Genomic DNA, 20,716 nt, shown 5'->3' with positions numbered 1-20,716 from the left:
AAGTTGTCCCACAATATTTGTTTTCTATCCAAACTAAAAATGTGATGCATAACATATTGGTCGGCAACGGCCTTGCCGCAGGGGATACACCGGTTCCTGTGAAATCCCCGAAGTTAAGCGCTGTTGGGCGTGGCCGGCACTTGGATGGGTGACCATCCAGCCGCCATGCACTGTTGCCATTTTTCGGGGTGCACTCAGCCTCGTAATGCCAATTGAGGAGCTACTCGACCGAATAGTAGCTGCTTGGGTCAAGAATACCATCACAACTGCCAGGAGAGCGGTGTGCTGACCCCACGCCCCTCCTAACTCCATCCTCCTCAGAGGATGACATGGCGGTCGGATGGTCCCTGTAGGCCACTCGTGGCCTGAAGACGTAGTGCTTTATAACATATTGATGGCCTCTCGTAGATCTGAAAATTTTCCCACATACTTCTTCCAACTTCGAAAGTAGTACATATTGCACAGCTGTTCTTGTACCATCGAGACTTTGAGTTCTACGCTGAGTCTGTTTTCTTTTTTTTCCATTGACCACCCACCTAAAATAGGTTTAAAACCGAAAGGATCGTTTACAGAATCGTACCTGGAGACAAAAAACTTATTTATTCATCCCAAATGACTCAACGGCAAAAGTTGAACCGAGGGATGCATATGGCTTTCTGTGCTGGAAGAACTTTAGAGAAGATTTCCAGCTTAGGTTCCGATTGTTTATGACGTCAGCCTCCACTAGAGCAAAAATAGAATAGAGCTGCAGTTACTATAACGTAATCAATGCTCTTCTCCAAGATTTACCACTGACTTAAACACACCTTATACGAAACCGGGTGTAAAAAGCAAAGTTATTTTTCAAACATATCTTTACTGATTATCATTACGAAAATGAGTTTGTATCGTAATAATGAGTCACGCATTATTTTGAATACATTAGAAAAGAAAGAAAATATCAATTTCAAAGAATTACAATTAAAACATAAAAAATATACAGGGTTATTACAAATGATTGAAGCGATTTCACAGCTCTACAATAACTTTATTATTTGAGATATTTTCACAATGCTGTGCACACACATACAAAAACTCAAGAAGGTTTTTTAGGCATTCACAAATGTTCGATATGTGCCCCTTTAGTGATTCGGCAGACATAAAGCCGATAATCAAGTTCCTCCCACACTCGGCGCAACATGTCCCCATCAATGAGTTCGAAAGCATCGTTGATGCGAGCTCGCAGTTCTGGCACGTTTCTTGGTAGAGGAGGTTTAAACACTGAATCTTTCACATAACCCCACAGAAAGAAATCGCATGGGGCTAAGTCGGGAGAGCGTGGAGGCCATGACGTGAATTGCTCATCATGATCTCCACCACGACCGATCCATCGGTTTTCCAATCTCCTGTTTAAGAAATGCCGAACATCATGATGGAAGTGCAGTGGAGCACCATCCTGCTGAAAGATGAAGTCGGCGCTGTCGGTCTCCAGTTGTGGCATGAGCCAGTTTTCCAGCATGTCCACATACACGTGTTCTGTAACGTTTTTTTCGCAGAAGAAAAAGGGGCCGTAAACTATAAACCGTGAGATTGCACAAAACACATTCACATTTGGTGAATTGCGAATTTGCTGCACGAATGCGTGAGGATTCTCTGCCGCTCAGATTCGCACATTGTGTCTGTTCACTTCACCATTAAGAAAAAATGTTGCTTCATCACTGAAAACAAGTTTCACACTGATCGCATCCTCTTCCACGAGCTGTTGCAACCGCGCCGAAAATTCAAAGCGTTTGACTTTGTCATCGGGTGTCAGGGCTTGTAGCAATTGTAAACGGTAAGGCTTCTGCTTTAGCCTCTTCCGTAAGATTTTCCAAACCGTCGGCTGTGGTACGTGTAGCTCCCTGCTTGCTTTATTCGTCGACTTCCGCGGGCTAAGCGTGAAACTTGCCCGCACGCGTTCAATCGTTTCTTCGCTCACTGCAGGCCGACCCGTTGATTTCCCCTTACAGAGGCATCCAGAAGCCTTAAACTGCGCATACCATCGCCGAATGGAGTTAGCAGTTGGTGGATCTTTGTTGAACTTCTTCCTGAAGTGTCGTTGCACTGTTATGACTGACTGATGTGAGTGCATTTCAAGCACGACGTACGCTTTCTCGGCTCCTGTCGCCATTTTGTTTCACTGCGCTCTCGAGCGCTCTTGCGGCAGAAACCTGAAGTGCGGCTTCAGCCGAACAAAAGTTTATGAGTTTTTCTACGTATCTGTAGTGTGTCGTGAGCATAAGTCAATGAATGGAGCTACAGTGAACTTATGAAATCTCTTCAATCATTTGTAATAGCCCTGTAAGTGAAATAAATAAACACAATAACAATATTTCAATTAGGTTTATAGAAAATACTCCTACAGCATATTGTCTACAGTTACTTTCCAAAAATGGTGTTTCAGAAACAAACTTTATTACACCTGGATGTTTGTGCTATAAAAGCATCTTTAATTTATATTGCGACTTAAGTTTACAGCTTTTGGTGGTAGTGTGCAAAATTTCACATGGATACAAACGCTGATAATAGGGTTTTCAATATATTTAATTACACATCAACGTCAAATGAGACACATTTTTAAATATCATTGTTTAGAAGATATTACCTCTTAATCTATTAGTGCAAATTCGCTTTCAGTCTTCGTTTTATCCCTCAAAAGTGAAAGAGGTTGTCAGGACCACATCTTTAGCTTACGGCAAATAATGGAGTAGTGTTACGAGTGGTACAGGGAATTGCATCTATGCTTTAGAGATGTGGAAAAGACATATGACCGGGTTCCTAGGAGGAAGTTATTGTCTGTCATCGAGAATATGGAATAGGAGGCAAACTTTTGCAAACAATTAATGGTCTTTACATAGATAGTCAGGCAGCAGTTAGAGTTGACGGTAAATCGAGATCATGGTTCAGAATAGTCTCAGGGGTAAGACAAGGCCGCAACGTGTCTTCACTGTGGTTCATATTATTTATGGATCATATGTGGAAAACAGTAGACTGGCTGAGTGAGATTAAGACACGTCAACACAAAATAAGCAGTCTCGCATATGCGAATGACTTAGTTGTGACGGCAGATTCGATTGAAAGTTGCAAAGTACTATCTCAGAGCCAGATCAGAAATGTAAGGACTATGGTATGAAGATTAGCATCTCCAAAACGAAAGTAATGTCAGTGGGAAAGACTGAGGGCCAGGAGGAACAAAGTTAGAACAGGTGGACGGTTTCAAGAACTTAGGATGCATATTGTCACAGGATGGCAACATAGTGAAAGAACTGGAAGCGAGGTGTAGCAAAGTTAATGCAATGAGCGCTCAGCTACGGTCTACTGTCTTCTGCAAGAAGGATGTCAGTACCAAGACTAAGTTATCAGTGCTACGTTCAGTCTTTCGACCATCTTTGTCGTATGGGAGCGAAAGCTGGGTGGATTGAGGTTACCTTATCAATAAGGTTGAGGTCACGGATATGAAAGTAGCTAGGATGATTGCAGGTACTAGTAGATGGGAACAATGGCAGGAGGGTGTCCACAACGAGGAAATCAAAGATAAACTGGGAATAAACTCTATACAGGGTGTTACAAAAAGGTACGGCCAAACTTTCAGGAAACATTCCTCACACACAAATAAAGAAAAGATGTTATCTGGACACGTGTCCGGAAACGCTTAATATCCATGTTAGAGCTCATTTTAGTTTCGTCAGTATGTACTGTAATTCCTCGATTCACCACCAGTTGGCTCAATTGAAGGTAGGTAATGTTGACTTCGGTGCTTGTGTTGACATGCGACTCATTGCTCTACAGTACTAGCACCAAGAACATCAGTACGCAGCATCAACAGGTTAGTGTTCATCACGAAGGTGGTTTTGCAGTCAGTACAATGTTTACAAATGCGGAGTTGGCAGATGCCCATTTGATGTATGGATTAGCACGGGCAATAGCCGTGGCGCGGTACGTTTGTATCGAGACAGATTTCCAGAACGAAGGTGTCCCGACAGGAAGACGTTCGAAGCAATTGATCGGCGTCTTAGGGAGCACAGAACATTCCAGCCTATGACTCGCGACTGGGGAAGACCTAGAACGACGAGGACACCTACAATGGACGAGGCAATTCTTCGTGCTGTTGACGATAACCCTAATGTCAGCGTCATAAAAGTTGCTGCTATACAAGGTAACGTTGACCACGTCACTGTATGGAGAGTGGTACGGGAGAACCAGTTGCTTCCGTGACATGTACAGCGTGTGCAGGCACTATCAGCAGCTGATTGGCCTCCACGGGTACACTTCTGCGAATGGTTCATCCAAAAATGTGTCAATCCTCATTTCAGTGCAAATGTTCTCTTTACGGATGAGGCTTCCTTCCAACGAGATGAAATTGTAAATTTTCACAATCAACATGTGTGGGCTGACGAGAATCCGCACGCAATTGTGCAATCACGTCATCAACACAGATTTTCTGTGAACGTTTGTGCAGGCATTGTTGGTGATGTCTTGATTGGGCCCCATGTTCTTCCACCTACGCTCAAAGGAGCACGTTATCATGATTTCATACGGGATACTCTACCTGTGCTGCTAGAATATGTGCTTTTACAAGTACGACACAACATGTGGTTCATGCACGATGGAGCTCCTGCACATTTCAGTCGAAGTGTTCGTAGGCTTCTCAGCAACAGATTCGGTGACCGATGGATTGGTAGAGGCGGACCAATTCCATGGCCTCCACGCTCTCTTGACCTCAATCCTCTTGACTTTCGTTTATGGTGGCATTTGAAAGCTCTTGTCTACGCAACACCGGTACCAAATGTAGAGACTCTTCCTGCTCGTATTGTGGACGGATGTGATACAATACGCCATTCTCCAGGGCTGCATCAGCGCATCAGGGATTTCATGCGACGGAGTGTGGATGCATGTATCCTCGCTAACGGAGGACATCTTGAACAAATCCTGTAACAAAGTGTTTGAAGTCACGCTGGTACGTTCTGTTGGTGTGTGTTTCCATTCTATGATGAATGTGATTTGAAGAGAAGTAATAAAATGAGCTCTAACATGGAAAGTAAGCGTTTCCGGACACATGTCCACATATCGTATTTTCTTTCTTTGTGTGTGAGGAATGTTTCCTGAAAGTTTGGCAGTACCTTTTTGCAACACCCTGTAGATGTAGCAGTCAGGGCAGACAGGCTTAGATGGTGGGGTCATGTTACACGCATGGGAGAAGCAAGGTTACCCAAGAGACTCATGGTTTCAGCTGTAGAGGGTAGTCTGAGTCGGGGTAGACGTAGGAGAAGGTACCTGGATTCGGTTAAGAATGATTTTGAAGTAATAGGCATAACATCAGAATTGGCGCCAATGTTAGCACTGAATAGTGGATCATGAAGGAATTTTATAAGGGGGACTATGCCCCAGACTGAACGCTAAAAGGCATAATCAATCTTAAATGATAATGATGATGATGATGATGATGATGCAGTAATACCGGACGCAAGAAATGTACTGCAATATTTTGCCTCTGCCACGCACCCGCCAAGTTTCATGAAGATCATTTACTTACTCTCGCTATAGCCAAAATTAATGAAATAAAAGGAAATGGGAGACTACAAATAGCGAGCAACGAATCACAACAAGACTGACCAGGAAGTGGGTGGGTGAGGTAATATTTTGACAATAGTCTATCAGAACGAAGGTTCGGAGCCAAGAGAGGGAAGGTTGAAGGATTGTCTCCCTGTTCCCCGGCACGCAGACACCCTTCTCCGACAGCCTACCGCTCCCCAAGCTTTGCGACCTCTCCCACGCACCCACCGCCTCGCAGCAGCCCAGTTGCAGAGAGTTTGATTGCGCCCTGCGCCGCGCCGCTTGCCACCTGCCGCCAGAGCCAGACGCCGCCGCAGCAGGTGGTGTGGTCGCACAACGGCCGCCCCCTCTCCAGGGACGGCGCGCGCGGCGTCGCGCTCAGTACGGAGCCGGGGCCGCGCACGCACTCCCGCCTGGTGGTGGCGCGCGCCGCCCGCGCCGACGCCGGCAACTACACCTGCGGCGCGCCCGGCACCGAGCCCGACACCATCAGCGTCTACGTCTCGGAAGGTGAGCACACCCAAAACCCCACTCTGCTGTCCACGTTCTTCTCTTGTCTGGCTTACTAACCCAAAATGTTGTTGTGGTGGTCTCCAGTCAAGAGACTGGTTTGATGGAGCTCTCCATGCTGCCCTATCCTCTACAAGCTTATTCATCTCCCATTACCTGTTGCAACCTACATCGTTCTTAATCTGTTTAGTGTATTCATCTCTTGGTCTCCCTCTACCATTTTTACCCTACACTCTGCCCTCCAATACTAAATTGGTGATCCCTTGATGCCTCAGAACATGTCCTACCAAGCCCCCTTTTTCTACTTAGGTTGTGCCACAAACTCCTCCCCAATTCTATTCCATACCGCCCCCTTTTTCTACTTAAGTTGTGCCACAAACTCCTCCCCAATTCTATTCCATACCGCCTCATTATTTATGTCGTCTACCCAAATAATCTTCATCATTCTTCTGTAGCACCACATTTCGAAAGCTTCTATTCTCTTCTTGTCCAAACTGTTTATCGTCCACGTTTCACTTCCATACATGGCTACACTAAACACATATACTTTCACAAACGACTTCCTGACACTTAAATCTAAACTCGATTTAACAAATTTCTCTTCTTCAGAAACGCTTTCCTTGCCATTGCCAGTCAACATTTTATATCCTCTCTACTTCGACCATCGTCAGTTGTTTTGCTCCCCAAATAGCAAAACTCCTTTACTACTTTAAGTGTCTCATTTCCTAATCTAGTTCCCTGAGCATCACCCGACATAATTCGACTACGTAGCATCCGTATATCCTGATTTTGTCCACATCTGTCAGTACAGAAGTGCATGTAGGAAATTCAGTTGTACTGGTGCTTTTATGCCTCTGCCAAGGTACTGGTCCTGTGCTTCAAAACAGTTACTAGTAACACCCCCCCCCCTCGACCCACCCACCCCGCTACCCCCTCCATCGTCAATACTATCGTCTATGCGAACTTTGGAATTAAAAAGGAATGCATTTAAACACTTCTGTTAGGTTGGTGTACACGTTCAGAGCATTTTTGTTTTTAATGTTAGTAATCAGATTGCCATGTGTTTATTTATCAATTGTCATTCTTCATTTGTAGTTCACTGTTCCTATTTGAGTTAACATTCTGTCATTATAAAACAGTGAGTGGAGATGTGGACGGTAGAAAATGGAGTGCTAAGTGGAGAAATCGGAATATTTTTGAGTTGCATAGAGAGGTGGCTGCCGGTGAATGCACCAGTAACATTTGCACCCGTCTGTAGGAATAATGCCATTGGACAGAGCACTGCAAGAATATTGTTTTAGTGACTCTTCATGTTCAGGAAGACCTTTAGGGTTCGATGAAGATCGGTCAAAAGCATTAATGCACAATGATCCATGCCAGTGAACTGGATAACTGTCATATGTAATCAACTGTAATCATTCTACCATCGTGCGAAATATGCATGCAATGGGGAAGCCTCGAAAGTGGGGGTATGGATCGCTTTCAAATTTTCAGCTTTAGCGCTCTCTGTGGAACCACCTTCAAAGAATTTCTTTCTGGAAGAAAACACGCTCCGCAGAAGGCTCACGTGTGGCTGGTGTGAGCGTAGAAGCAAGAAATGTGATCACCGTGGCAACTCATGGATTCGTTCAGATGAACTGAGCACCTGCTTCAGCTCTGCCCAATAGGAGGCCAGAAAGGTGAAGAGTGCATCGTCCAATGAGTGGAACTTGCAGCTGTGACACTCAAATAAAGTGATCTGCCAGACCATCATAAACAGGATCAAATGGCGCTGGTGCATGAAAGCAGTTCTATTTGAAGCACAAAAGGATGCACATAAAGTGAGTCCCAATGTATGTGACAACTGTTTCGGGCAGACCTTCAGTCGTAAATATCCAAGTCAACATTGGGATTGTATGTGCTTAGGATGTATAGGATATCCGGAAGACGTATGGGAATCTAGATTGAGCGTCCACTATGACGAGCCAATAATGACAAAAGAAGCAGCCCACACGGTCCAAATGGAGCTGTGACTGTGATGTCCATATCTCCAGCCGTGAGAGAGATCAATGTAGCAGCGACACTTTTTTGCTTTGGCAGAATGTGCAGGTTCCCTCAGCAGCTGCAATATCGGCGTCAACCTCTTTCCAATACAACTGTTGATGCTCCATGTACTTCGTCGGCATGATGCCCCAATGACAGGGGTGAGGCAAGTGTAGGGTCCAGTGCTGAAGGAATTATAAAATGACGACCTGAGTCCAGCCCTTTTCACCCTTGAGTAACTGGCGATTAGATGGCCAGTCCCACTGGACCAGAAGGAGAAACACATGAAGAATAGGGTCTTCTGCTGAACACTGAACCATCGGTTTGGCAATGATAGAGAGTGAGACAACGGCTTCTTACTCACTGGTGTCGAAGTGGCAGGTTAGATCGGGAACAGAGTCAAGAGAGGGCTATTGACCCACCGACACTGTTAGCATGGTGATACAGAAAATAGCTCTGGATTTCGCAGATATAATCTGTGAGACAAAAGGTCCATCGTTGAAAGCAGTGAGGTGATTTGGAGGGGATCTTCTCATAAAACAGGAATAACACCATCAGTGACTTGTGGTCAGTGAAGTGGGTAAAATGGCACCCTTAAAGTTTGTTGTGGAATTATTTTAAAGCAAGAGATCTAGCCAGTCCTTCCATTCATTCATAGTTTTACTGTGCCAATGCCAAAGTTTCCGAGACAAAAGTGACAGGCCATTATACACCGTCGCCTACGTAAGGGAGAACAGCTCCTAATCCATAATCATATGTGTCCATAGTGACAACCATAGGGAGCGATGGATTGGAATCCATCAGACATGTGGGCTGAGGCGACTTGTGGTTAAGGTCTTGCAAGTTATGATCATGTGCATGTCCCAATTCCATAGTAAGTTAGTTGGCTTATATGGACTGAAGTTACTTCTCACTCATCATACTTGGCAAGTCTGTGATAGACTGGATATATTGCAGAAAGAGTCTGATACCTGCAGCACTGGCGACATGCTCCAAATATTCGACTTAAGTAAAGAAAAGCTTCAACTTCTCCAAGTTACAATCAGGATTTGCTACCTGTACAATGAGAAAAGGGGCGTCCAGGTTATTCACCAGGTGTTGGGCGAACTGGCCTGCAATGATGATGTAGTCCACATAATTTGCTATGCCTGGCACTTCTCGCATAAGGTGTTCCAAATGCCTGTGGAACATGGCTTTCGTGAATGCAGTCCCAAAGGGCAGGCAATTGTAGCAGAACAAACTGTAGGGCATGTTTATTACCAGCAAATTTTGCAATGTCATATCGTGAGACTTGCTGTAAATAGGCGTCCTTGTTAACAATTTCAACAAAGGTTCTACCCCAGCCAACCGAGTAAGTATTTCGTCCACCTCTGGGACAGGGTAAAAGTCAACAATGGACTGTGCATTATTGGTGTCCTTGAAGTCACCATACATGCAAAGGGAGCCGTTGGTTGGTCGACCAGCATGATGGTGTTGCCCACTGAATGTTGGAAACGGCCTTCAAAATCGTGCATGGTGAATGGATCGTTCTGAGCCTCGAGAAAAGAGGACATGGTCATTGATAGGAGAGTGATGTGGATTTGAAGCCTGTGTCACATGTAATAGATGGCTCAGAAACCAAACGATACATATATGAATGAGTTTTGAAATACGAATTGTCTGTGCCAGGCTTGATGTTTTTTTTGCACTGTGGACTTCTAATCCCAAAGCGTCAAAGATATTAATCCCACAAATCCGTCTTTCCAGGCATATCAACGACAAGGAGACACATCTTGCATTTTGAGATACCATGTTGTATGAGGGCTTTGGACTGTCCTTTGATCAACCCACTACTTCAATGCAGTAACCACGAAGGTACTGGCCAAAGATCTGGAAGAACGGAGTGGTCAGTGACCGTTAAGTGCTCCACACAGTGATCGGCGATATAGATCCAGTGCCCACCTGGAGGGAGACTGGGTAGCAATTGAAAAACACTTGCAGACACACTTGTTGACTGTGGACTGGTAGCCCACATACATGTGGAGGACCTCAAGGTCTGCTACGTCAGGTTGCTCTACTGGGAAGGGGTCCACCTGAGAGTAATCCACGTGAATCTTGACGAAGGTTTAGCAGACATTTGTAATTTGTTTTGCCACATGAGGCACATCTGGCATGGCTAAACTGGTGCCTATGATGAATGACAAAACAATGGGTGTAAGAGGACAACTGTTGAGGGTGGCAGGCTTAGAATGCCAGTGTACTGGGAGCGAAGTACTCCACATACAGGGGGTCCGCTGGGTTGGCGGATAGTGGGAGGACCAGGTGGAATAGACCTAAGATGCACTGCGCAGGGATGCTGACACATGGAGGAACTGCTAGAATGCTGGAATGATTGACAGAATCCAACGTGAAGCCTTTCAGTTTCAGTTAGTCTGTCCAAATACCTTCTTCTGGAGCATGCACCAAAATCATGTCTCTAATGAGTGACAAGGCTTATGGATGTTGACAGTTGTCATTTATGCACCAAAAACGAAACTCCTCAGGCAGACCTCAGAGCATCGCAATCCAATCCCAACACGATTGCACCCGTTGATTACAGCAGCTATGAAATTTGTCCCACACCAGTTCGAGATGCATCTGAGAGTCGAAGACTCAAAGTACTACTGCCAGTGAAATATCCTCATTTGAGAGGGCACGTGATGCTTTAATTGCTGAAGAAGGCAGCAGACTTCTGATCCACTGTAGACAAGGAGGAATTCTCGACAATAGACTTCACCATAGGTGCCATAAGCCTTAATTTCTGTCCATGGCAGGCCAGGGTTCCGCTTTTCTGTCAAAGGCCAGAAGTAGGACAAGAGCTCTGCACAGGACTTTAGCCGTGGAGTCCATTTGAGAAGATCATTGTGATCCACCATCAGATTCTGCCATAAGGTCCATCTCCGTGTTTACAAGCCCCTGCATGACGTGTGGTATATCTTCCAGGTAAAACATCTGTTGCGTCACATCTGGGGATTATGGAACAGTGTTCGACCACAGAGGAACAAGAAGGTCTGATCTGTCGACCTGGGTGAAGTAAGGAATAGAAGAACACACATGCGACCACCTGGGCTCAAAAAACACCTTTTATCCACTGTTATAGCTCACATAGTGAGATGCACGAGAAAAAATACGTTCCAAGTCTGCATGAGACACGTCTATTACAATACAATATGATATTAATTAAACAAAAGACTACCTCTTACGAAACTTAATTATAAACTATCAAAGGCATCTATCATGCCTTCGCCTGGAAAACACCAAAGTTATATAAGATGAAGTGTCGTTAAAACTAAGCCAACGAAGTTCCCCAGTGAAAGGAAGGAGAGTTATTCGGCAGCAACTGTCTGAAGAGACTTCTCAGAGGCGACATTGGGGAGGTCTGATGACGTGTGGTAGGACCAGTATTAGCTCTCACTAGAGTTGTTCCAGAGCGTCGGCGAAGAAATGCAGACGATTGGAGCTACGTCGCTATAAATAGCCGGTGTGTAGACGTACACTTCAGGATCTATTTCCACGCACATGACTCGGTGGAGGGAAGTAGAACACCAGCGAGGAGCCTCGTGAGTGCCCTGGCTCTGCAATCTGTCAGTTACAATATGACTCTCACCATCGGCCGAAGTCCTGACACAGGTTGCATGGGAGGTAGTCATGTACGTGATGCTTCTCCATTTGCAGGGTTGCCTGTCCATCTGACGTTTTACTGATGTACGACGGTAGGCAGGATGTTAGTGGAGCCTCTTACATTTGTCCACACCCGTCATGCTCTTGGTGGCTCTCTGAGAAGTTTGCACCTCACAAAGTCCCGACAGGGCACGCTACTTTCGTATGTTCATTCTCACATTTTACAAAGAAGTAGGTCTCCTGCTTGCTTAGTCTTGATGTCACAATAGCGTAGGACAGCTCTCCTGCACATCCTCAATCCTAGCCAAAAGTATTGATTTTTCTAACTTTCCCTAACGGCAATAACCCACAGTTGCAGTGTACCTTAGAATTGTCATCAACTTATTGTATCTAAAGATTTACAGCACGACACAGGAATAACGTAATTATATAATTGGCAAAAATTTTATGTAGCACACATGTATTATAGTGTCACATACTTACATAGTCATATTATAGAGTTACGAAATACTGATAATAGTAATAATCTTTTAAAATTAATGTAGGAAGATAAGTCAATTATTATAAGCAAAGTAGCTATAAAACTTTATTGTAAACAAATAGGAAACGCACAAGAACATAATTTTTCGACACAAGTTTCCTGATGCCCTCATAAAAGAAGGTCCTAGGTTGAGCTGCAAGCCAAGAATGCACCGCTTCTTTCACTGCTTCATCCGAGGCAAATCGACAGCCCCTTAATGCCTGTTTGAGTGGACCAAACAAGTGGTATTCAGAAGGAAGAAGATCGGGACTATATGAAGGGTGATCCAGTACTTAAAATTTGAGTTTCTGGAGCATTTCAGCAGTGTGAGCAGCAGACGGGCATTGTCGTGCAACAACACAAAACCTTTCACCTTTTGACAGCAATCCTCGGCGTTTGCTTCGAATTGCAGGCTTTATCCTGGCACAGATACATCAAATGATCTCGTAGGCTGTAGTGTCATAATTATCGTTATCAGGAGAAATAAAACTGACGTTCTACGGAACGGAGCTTGGAATGTCATATACCTTAATCAGGCACGTTGGTTAGAAAATATAGAAAGGGAAATGGATACGTTAAAGTTATATCCAGTGGGAATTAGTGAAGTTCTGTGGCAGGAGAAAGAAGACTTCTGGTCAGGTGAATACAGGGTTATAAATACAAAATGAAGTAGGGGTAATGCAGGAGTAGGTTTAATAATGAATAAAAAAATAGGAGTGCTGGCAAGGTACTACAAACAGCGTATTGAACGGGTTATTGTGGCCGCGATAGATACAAAGCCTAAGCCTACCAAAGTAGTACAAGTTTATACGCCAATTAGCTCCGCATATGACGAAGAGATTGTTGAAATATATGATAAGATGAAATAAATGATTCAGATAGTGGAGGTAGACGAAAATTTAATAGTCATGGATGACTGGAATTCGATTGTAGGAAAAGGAAGAGAAGGAAACGTAGTAGGTGAATATGGAATGGGGGTAAGAAATGAAACAGGAAGTCGCCTTGTAGAATTTTGCACAGATAATAACTTAATCATGTGTAACACTTGGTTCACGGATCTTGAAGGAAGGATGCATACATGGAGGAGGCCTGTAGACACTGGAAGATTTCAGATAGATTATATAATGGTAGACAGAGATTTATCAACCAGGTTTTAAATTGTAACACTTTTCCAGGGGCAGGTATGGACTCTGACCACAATCTATTGGTTATGAACTGTAGACTAAAACTGAAGAAACTGCAAAAAGGAGGGAATTTAAGGAGATGGGACCTGGATAAACAAACAGAACCAGAGGTCGTAGAGAGTTTCTGGGGGAGCATTAGGGAACGATTGACAGGAATGGGGCAAAGAAATACAGTAGAAGAAGAATGGGTTGCTTTGAGGGATGAAATAGTGAACCCAACAGAGGATCAAGTAGGTATAAAGAAGAGGGCTAGTAGAAATCCTTGGGTAACAGAAGGTATATTGAATTTAAATGATGAAAGGAGAAAATATAAAGACGCTGTAATTGAAGCAGGCAAAGAGGAACACAAACGTCTAGAAATGAGATCGACAGGAAGTGCAAAATGACTAAGCAGGGATGGCTGGAGGACAAATATACGGATGTAGATATATACCTAACTAGGGGTTAGGTAGGTATTGCCTACAGAAAAATGAAAGACATCTTTGGAGAAAAGAGGACCCCTTGTATGAATATAAAGAGCTCAGATGGAAACACATTTCTAAGCAAAAAAGGAAAAGCAGAAAGGTGGAAGGAGTATATGGAGGGTCTATACAAGTGCGATGTACTTGGGGACAATAGTATGGAAATGGAATAGGATGTAGATGAAATGAAATGGGAGATACGATAGTGCGTGAAGAGTTTGACAGAGCGCTGAAAGACCTGAGTCGAAACAAGGCCTCAGCAGTAGACAACATTCCATTAGAACTACTGACATCCTTGAGAAAATCAGCCCTGACAAAACTCTATCATCTGGAGAGCAAGATGTGTGAGACAGGTGAAATACCCTCAGATATCCAGAAGAACATAATAATTCGTATCCCAAAGAAAGCAGGTGTTGACAGATATGAAAATTACGAACTATCGGTTTAATAAGTCACGGCTTCAAAATACTAACGCGATTTCTTTACAGACGAATGCGAAAACTGGTAGAAGACGACTTCGGGGAAGATCAGTTTGGATTCCATGGAAATATAGTAACACGTGAAGCAATACTGACCCTACGACTTATCGTAGAAGATAGATTATGGAAAGGCAAACCTACATTTCTACCATTTGTAGACTTAGAGAAAGCTGTTGACAATGTTACTGGATTATTCTCTATCAAAGTCAGAAGGCGGCAGGGGCAAAATACAGGGAGCGAAAGGCTATTTACAATTTGTACAGAAGCCAGATGGCACATATAGGAGTCCTGAGGCATGATAGGGAAGCGGTGCTTGGCAAGAGAGTGAGACAGGGTTGTAGGTTATCCCCGATGTTATTCAATATGTATATTGATCAAGACGTATAGGAAACAAAAGAAATATCCGGAGTAGGAATTGAAATCCGTGGAGATGAAATAAGAACTTTGAGGTACGCCGATGACATTACAATTCTGTCAGGGGCAGCAAAGGACGTGGAAGAGCTGTTGATTGGGAGGGACATTGTCTTGAAAGGAGGATAAACGTAAGATGGATATCAATAAAAGCAAAACGAGTATAGTGGAGTCCAGTCGAATTAAGTCGGGTGATGCTGAGGGAATTAGATTATAAAATGAGAGACGTAAAGTGGTAAATGACTTTTGCGATTTGGGGAGCAAATTAACTGATGATGGTCGAAGCAGAGGATATAGAATGTAGACTGGCAATGGCAAGGAAAGCGTTTCTGAAGAAGAGAAATTTGTTAACATCTAGTATAGTTTTAAGTGTCAGAAAATCGTTTCTAAATGTATTTGTATGGAGTGTAGCCATGTATGGAAGTGAAACAAGCGCGTTAAATAGTTTGCAGAACAACAGAATAGAAGCTTTCAAAATGTGGTACTACACAAGAAAGCTGAGGGTGAAATAGGTAGATTATATAACTAAGGAGGAGGTATTGAATTTAATTGGGGAGAAGAGAAATTTGTGGCACAACTTGACTAGAAGAAGGGATCGGTTGGTAGGACATGTTGTGAGGCATCAAGGCATCACCAATTTAGTATTGGGGGGGGGGGGGGGGGTCAGTGTGGAGGGCAAAAATCGTAGAGGGACGCCAAGCGATGGATACACTAAGCAGATTCCGAAGGATGTAGGTTGCAGTAGGTGCTGGGGGATGAAGAAACTTGCACAGGATAGAGTAGCATGGAGAGGTGCATCAAACCAGTCTCTGGACAGAAGACCACAACAACATCATTAACAAAAATAAAAATAAGAGTAACGAGAACTTTCTGTGTTTGAAAAATATTTTCTATAGAACATCTGCAAACAATAACATAAACTGTTGTGTTGTATTCCACAGCTGTGTCAGAGAAACGTGGAGTGGTATTTGTCAGTATTCTAACTTATTTGGTGTGGCCCGCCACGACTGTACTGATCTCTTTACCTCTCGGTAACAATATCAAGTCTTATATAGATGTATCTCAATCCTTGTTCTCCTATAAAGGTTTTGTTTTGCTATCACGTGAGTTGACTGCTTATGCCTTAGCTCATCTACTGTGGTCCTGTCCCTTTCTGAAGTGTTTTCCACACGTTTCTTTCCTCACCGATACTGCTGACTCCATGTAAAAATAAATGTATCCAGCACACTCAAAGGCATAAGTCCAGTTGTGTTTAAGGACACGTTCGGGCCCTCTTAGCCACTTTGCCGGATCCTCTCTTATCAGACTGGTTAATTTTCAGCACCCATCCGTAAGGCATCTCAAACACTTTGAGTTTCATCTTCTCTGTTTATCGTACAAGCCGTTATTCACTTCCATATAACGTTGTATTCCGTCCGTACACTCGCAGAAAAGTCTCCCTGAAAAGAAACCTATTACTGGTTCTAGAATTCTTGTGGCAAAGAATGCCCTCTTAGCCTATGTTATTGTTGTCATATTACCTCCTCATAGGAGAATCCTTTCATCCAATCACTTCCTTACTCCACTGATAGACGCCAAATATATTTGTGCTGTTCGTCACTACCTTCACCTTCATTTGGTTTATTGTCAACCAGTGCGACGCCTAAACCAGCTGAACACTAAGTTGAAGGGAAAAGACTGCGTTTCTGTAGCTACTGGTTCTTCCCTCGTCAGGAGACAACACGGCGGCGATCCAGCGGCAGGAGGCTTCCCGGGCGCGGCGCCTGCACCCCCACCTCGCGGCCGGGGCGCACGTCCTCTCCCTTGCGCTCTTCGCCGTCGCCTGCAGCCTCTACTGCTGACATCTGCCGGCGGTGTGAAGTGGTCCTCGGCTTCTCATGGTGGCCTTTGTGTTTCGGTATATGTCAGTTACACGTAGCATCCGCCACCCTGTGTCTTACTGTACCATACGGTTTTGCTCTTCCAGAGATGAAGGCACTCACACGGACCCCTGAATGTCCTCAAGAGGCTGTCGTCTCAAAGCGGCCTGCTCATCACAATACGCAACTGGACTGCCGGAACATCACTGAGGATCTGAAGAGGTAACGTGGTTGGTTACTTAAATCTGTCCTATGGAAAGTATCAACATAACAAGTACAGAAAACATAGGCAGAAATACACACAAATATAGTTATTACGTAAAAACTGATATTTCTGTTCCGGTATACATCCTTGCTACAGAAGGAACTCTTAAAGAGAAACATCTTTAATCTACATTTCGAAAAAACCTATTCCGTTTGTCGCAAATTTTATTTCCATGGTAGTTCGCCCGTTTCTGTGCTAAAGCTAAATCTATTATAGATCAATACAGATAATTTTTCCTTCTAGTGTTGTAATTATATCTGTTAGGCTCAAAATCAAATTGATTGTTGGCAACAGATCTCGTCATATACGTCAATAAATGTACTGTGAGGCTGTGGTTAATATTCATAGCTGCTTAAACACATATCTGCTAGATGTGCTTCTGTTAACTCCGCACATGATTCTCATAGCTCTCATTAGTGCAATGAAGCCTTTTGCGTAACTGAACTGGTACCCTAGAACATTATGGCGTAAGTGAGTGATAATAGGGTAAGTATGTTACTTTACCGACTTCCGCATCCTCAGATTGGTAATTCTGCTTATGGTTAAACTAGCCGAATGTAAAGATTTTCGCAGGCCTTGCACTGTGTTGTATTGTATTGAACTGGGGACCTGGAAACGACGGAGAGGCTTTGTCCCCACCGTAGCCCTCAGTGGTTCACAACCCCATAACAGTCGACAGCAGTCCACTCACCCCACCGCCGCCCAACACCGAGCCCAGGGTTATTGAGAGGTTCGGCCCCCAGTGGAACCCCCAGGAACGTCTCACCCCAGGCGAGTGTAGCCCCAAATGTTTGCGCGGTAGAGGAATTATCGAGTACGCGTCCGTGGAGACAGTATTTGCACAGCAATCGTCGACATAGTGTAACTAGGGCAGAATGATGGGAAACAGCCCACATCCGCCGAAGCAGCTGGAAAACCGCCTTAAAAACCATCCACAGGCTGGCCGGCACACCAGACCTCGACACTAATTCGCTGGGCGGATTCGTGGCGCGGACCGGCACGCCTTCCCGCTCCGGAAATCAGTGCGTTACACCGCACGGCTAACTGTGCGGGCTTTTCGCAGAACTACTGTATGGTTCGTCCAGTGAAGGTTTCATCAATATGCGCACCACAGAACTTAGAATTTTCTAACTTGTTTATTACTCTGACCAGTGACATTAATGGCAGAAGCAGTTGGCTACATTTTTGAGCTTGTGCTGCTGCGTGACGTGCGGGAAGAGTCTCTAAGATTCCGGAAGGTATCAATAAGGATGTGGAGCCATATCAACTCGAGTACCGTGACCAACTGCGCTGTGATTCTTGGTTAACTATCCATGACGCGTACAGCCCGATCGAGATGCAACCTCTTTGAAACACGAAAGTGCTAGGGAAAAACACACTAAATGTAGGGCTGGACATGGTCCCCAAGGATAGGTGCAGATTGTTGTTGATACCTCCAGCCATCCAGAATAACCATATCACGGAAACATTCCCCAGAACAAAACGCTCTCTCCCCAAGTAACTGTTGCACGTTGTTTTATTTCAAAAGTGTCACGCTGTGCGTGCCAGCGGCCATCAGTGCGATGGAACATAAAGCGTGAGTCATCTGAAAAGTACAACTGTCACCTCTCAGTGGACGTCCAGTTCCGGTTCTGGCGTGCAATTTGCAGCCTCCGTCGCCGATGAATAGTAGTCAGTATGGGTGCATAAACGAGGTGCTTGCTGCGAAGACCCAAAAGCGGCAACGGTTGCTGAACGGTTGCTGAACGGTTGTTCTCCCTTACGCGTGTCCGCAGCCGTCGTTCACTGCTGTCATGCATGACACGTGGTTTGCTACCGTTGGCTTAACAGCACTATTTCGCCCCGCTGGATATACTTTAGCTACGGCGGCACGCGAACAGTTTACAGACTTAGCCGTTTCGGAATGCTTCCACCTTTGGCTAGGAAGCCAATGATCATGCCCTTTTGGACGTCGGATAAATTTCTGCGTTTCCTCATTACTACAACGGCTGCACTTTTTATAGTCTCAACACCCGCCATCCGTAAGTGGTTACTGCAAGTTGAAGTCGAACATAGGCGGTGCTCACGCTGATGTGAGTGGACCGTGTATTTATTATATCCACAGAAAGTGGATATTTTTGACAGTGTGAAAATGGGTGAGCTACGTTTCTCAACGTTTCACTTTAATGTCTCTATCATCCGAAAACAGGAGTGATTGTGCCACTTCATTAAAATATAGTCGCAGGTCATTAACGTAAAACAGGAACAGTTGTGGGCCAACGATTGGCCCGGTGGTACTATAATGAGAATACATTCTCATGCAGATGATGGATCATCTCTCTTTCCAATACTCTGACAGCTTGTGGTAACTTTCTTCGTGCTTTTGCTTAAATAACAACTGATTCAAGCAGGTGCTGAATTGACTGTGTCACCAAAACTTAACTTCTATGATAGGGTGTTAATATTGAGAGTGAAACCATTTTCCAAGTGCGGCGTATTCTTTTATTTTCCGTGCAACTGACCAACTTCAACCGTGGATTATATTCAAGAACATGTCTTAATTTTCCAGTTTCATTTGATGTGAAACTGGAAACTTAATACATGTGCCTGAAACTCACCTGCAGCTGAAATTGTCAAAAAGCATCGAAAATAAAAATAACACTGTCTACAGAAACAATATTTTAAATTTTATGACTGACACAATCAAATGAACAGTTACACATAACATTAAAGCGCAAGAGAGTGGGGACTCTAAGGTGTAATGCTCGCCAATGTATTTCGTAATCTACTCAATCAGGTCGTGTAAAGAAGTTTGTGGACGTTGGATATCCAGCACAGTTTGCAGCTGGTGTAACACTGCTTCTAACAAATCGATACGGTTAAAGTTGACAGAGCGATCAGGACACGTACTTTAGCCTAAGGGATTAGTCGCCGTCAATCTTTATCCTTTAACTGCGGCTTATCCCTTATCTTAACGGGAGCGACGTCTTAATCTGGATTAGGCAGTGTTACTAGTACAGCCAGACAAGATTCGCTTCCTGTCGCTAACCTGGCATTGGCATATTAATCTAGACTTGCCAGTGTTACTGGTGCAGGTGGGGTGGCCTGATACTCTTCGCGTGACCACCCCCTTCTCCAGTATGGAATTTGTGTAGCCCTTTCTGTCTGCGTCAAATATTATCGACCTGAAAGTGGGAGAACGTTTTTGAAGTGTCTGGTAATCGTGTAAATGAGACAGGACGTATGTACCAGTTCACCTCGTCGGTTCTCGGAAAGGACACGAGCAACATCCAGGGTGGCTCGCACACCGCCCCACGTCATTAATTCGCCAGGCGGATTACATCTGCCATCAGAGCGGCTCCTCGAATCAAGGAATCGGCGTGCTGGCGTGCGAGGCTATCCGGCTGGGTGATTACGTGAAACAAATCCTCTGGATTTTTCTGAATTATCGTTGCAAGGCCGTAAATAATTCCCTTTGATAAGAATAACGCACTTGAATATGTAATTGTACAGTTTTGTCAAGATTTACGAGACGATCTAGTAGTGCTGGAGGGAATTTGTAATTTACCGTAGGAAATGTTGTAACATTGCATCAAAATGTGAGCACATGTAATCCCTTCTTCAGCATGTGCGAGTGTATTGTTAACTGCAACGAGCGGATTCAGTATCGTTTTTCTTGTTAACGTAATGGTTGAAATATGAGCCCAGTGAGATACGGACTTAGTTTAAATGATTCATATACATTTGGACTAACAAGTGAATATTTCATACTGAAAACAGTGGTGGCTGTAATGATACATTCGCAGCGTTATCTCG

At 44.2% G+C, this 20,716-nt stretch overlaps 1 protein-coding gene across 1 annotated transcript in view; it reads left to right on the top strand.

The window, feature by feature from the left end:
* LOC124799138 (zwei Ig domain protein zig-8-like) overlaps positions 1-16,638 on the top strand; it is a 177,383-nt gene extending 160,745 nt beyond the window's left edge. Inside the window, exons 5-6 of the mRNA XM_047262675.1 lie at positions 5,871-6,081; positions 16,511-16,638. Coding sequence (XP_047118631.1) covers positions 5,871-6,081; positions 16,511-16,638 — 339 coding nt within the window. The remainder of the gene's footprint in view (positions 1-5,870; positions 6,082-16,510) is intronic.
* The last annotated feature ends 4,078 nt before the right edge of the window (positions 16,639-20,716 follow it).

This window comes from Schistocerca piceifrons, chromosome 5 (genome assembly GCF_021461385.2).
Source record: "Schistocerca piceifrons isolate TAMUIC-IGC-003096 chromosome 5, iqSchPice1.1, whole genome shotgun sequence".
In the NCBI taxonomy this organism is placed as follows: Eukaryota; Metazoa; Arthropoda; class Insecta; order Orthoptera; family Acrididae; genus Schistocerca; species Schistocerca piceifrons.
The sequence above is the reverse complement of the archived record's forward strand: the minus strand, read 5'-3'. Positions and strand labels throughout refer to the sequence as shown.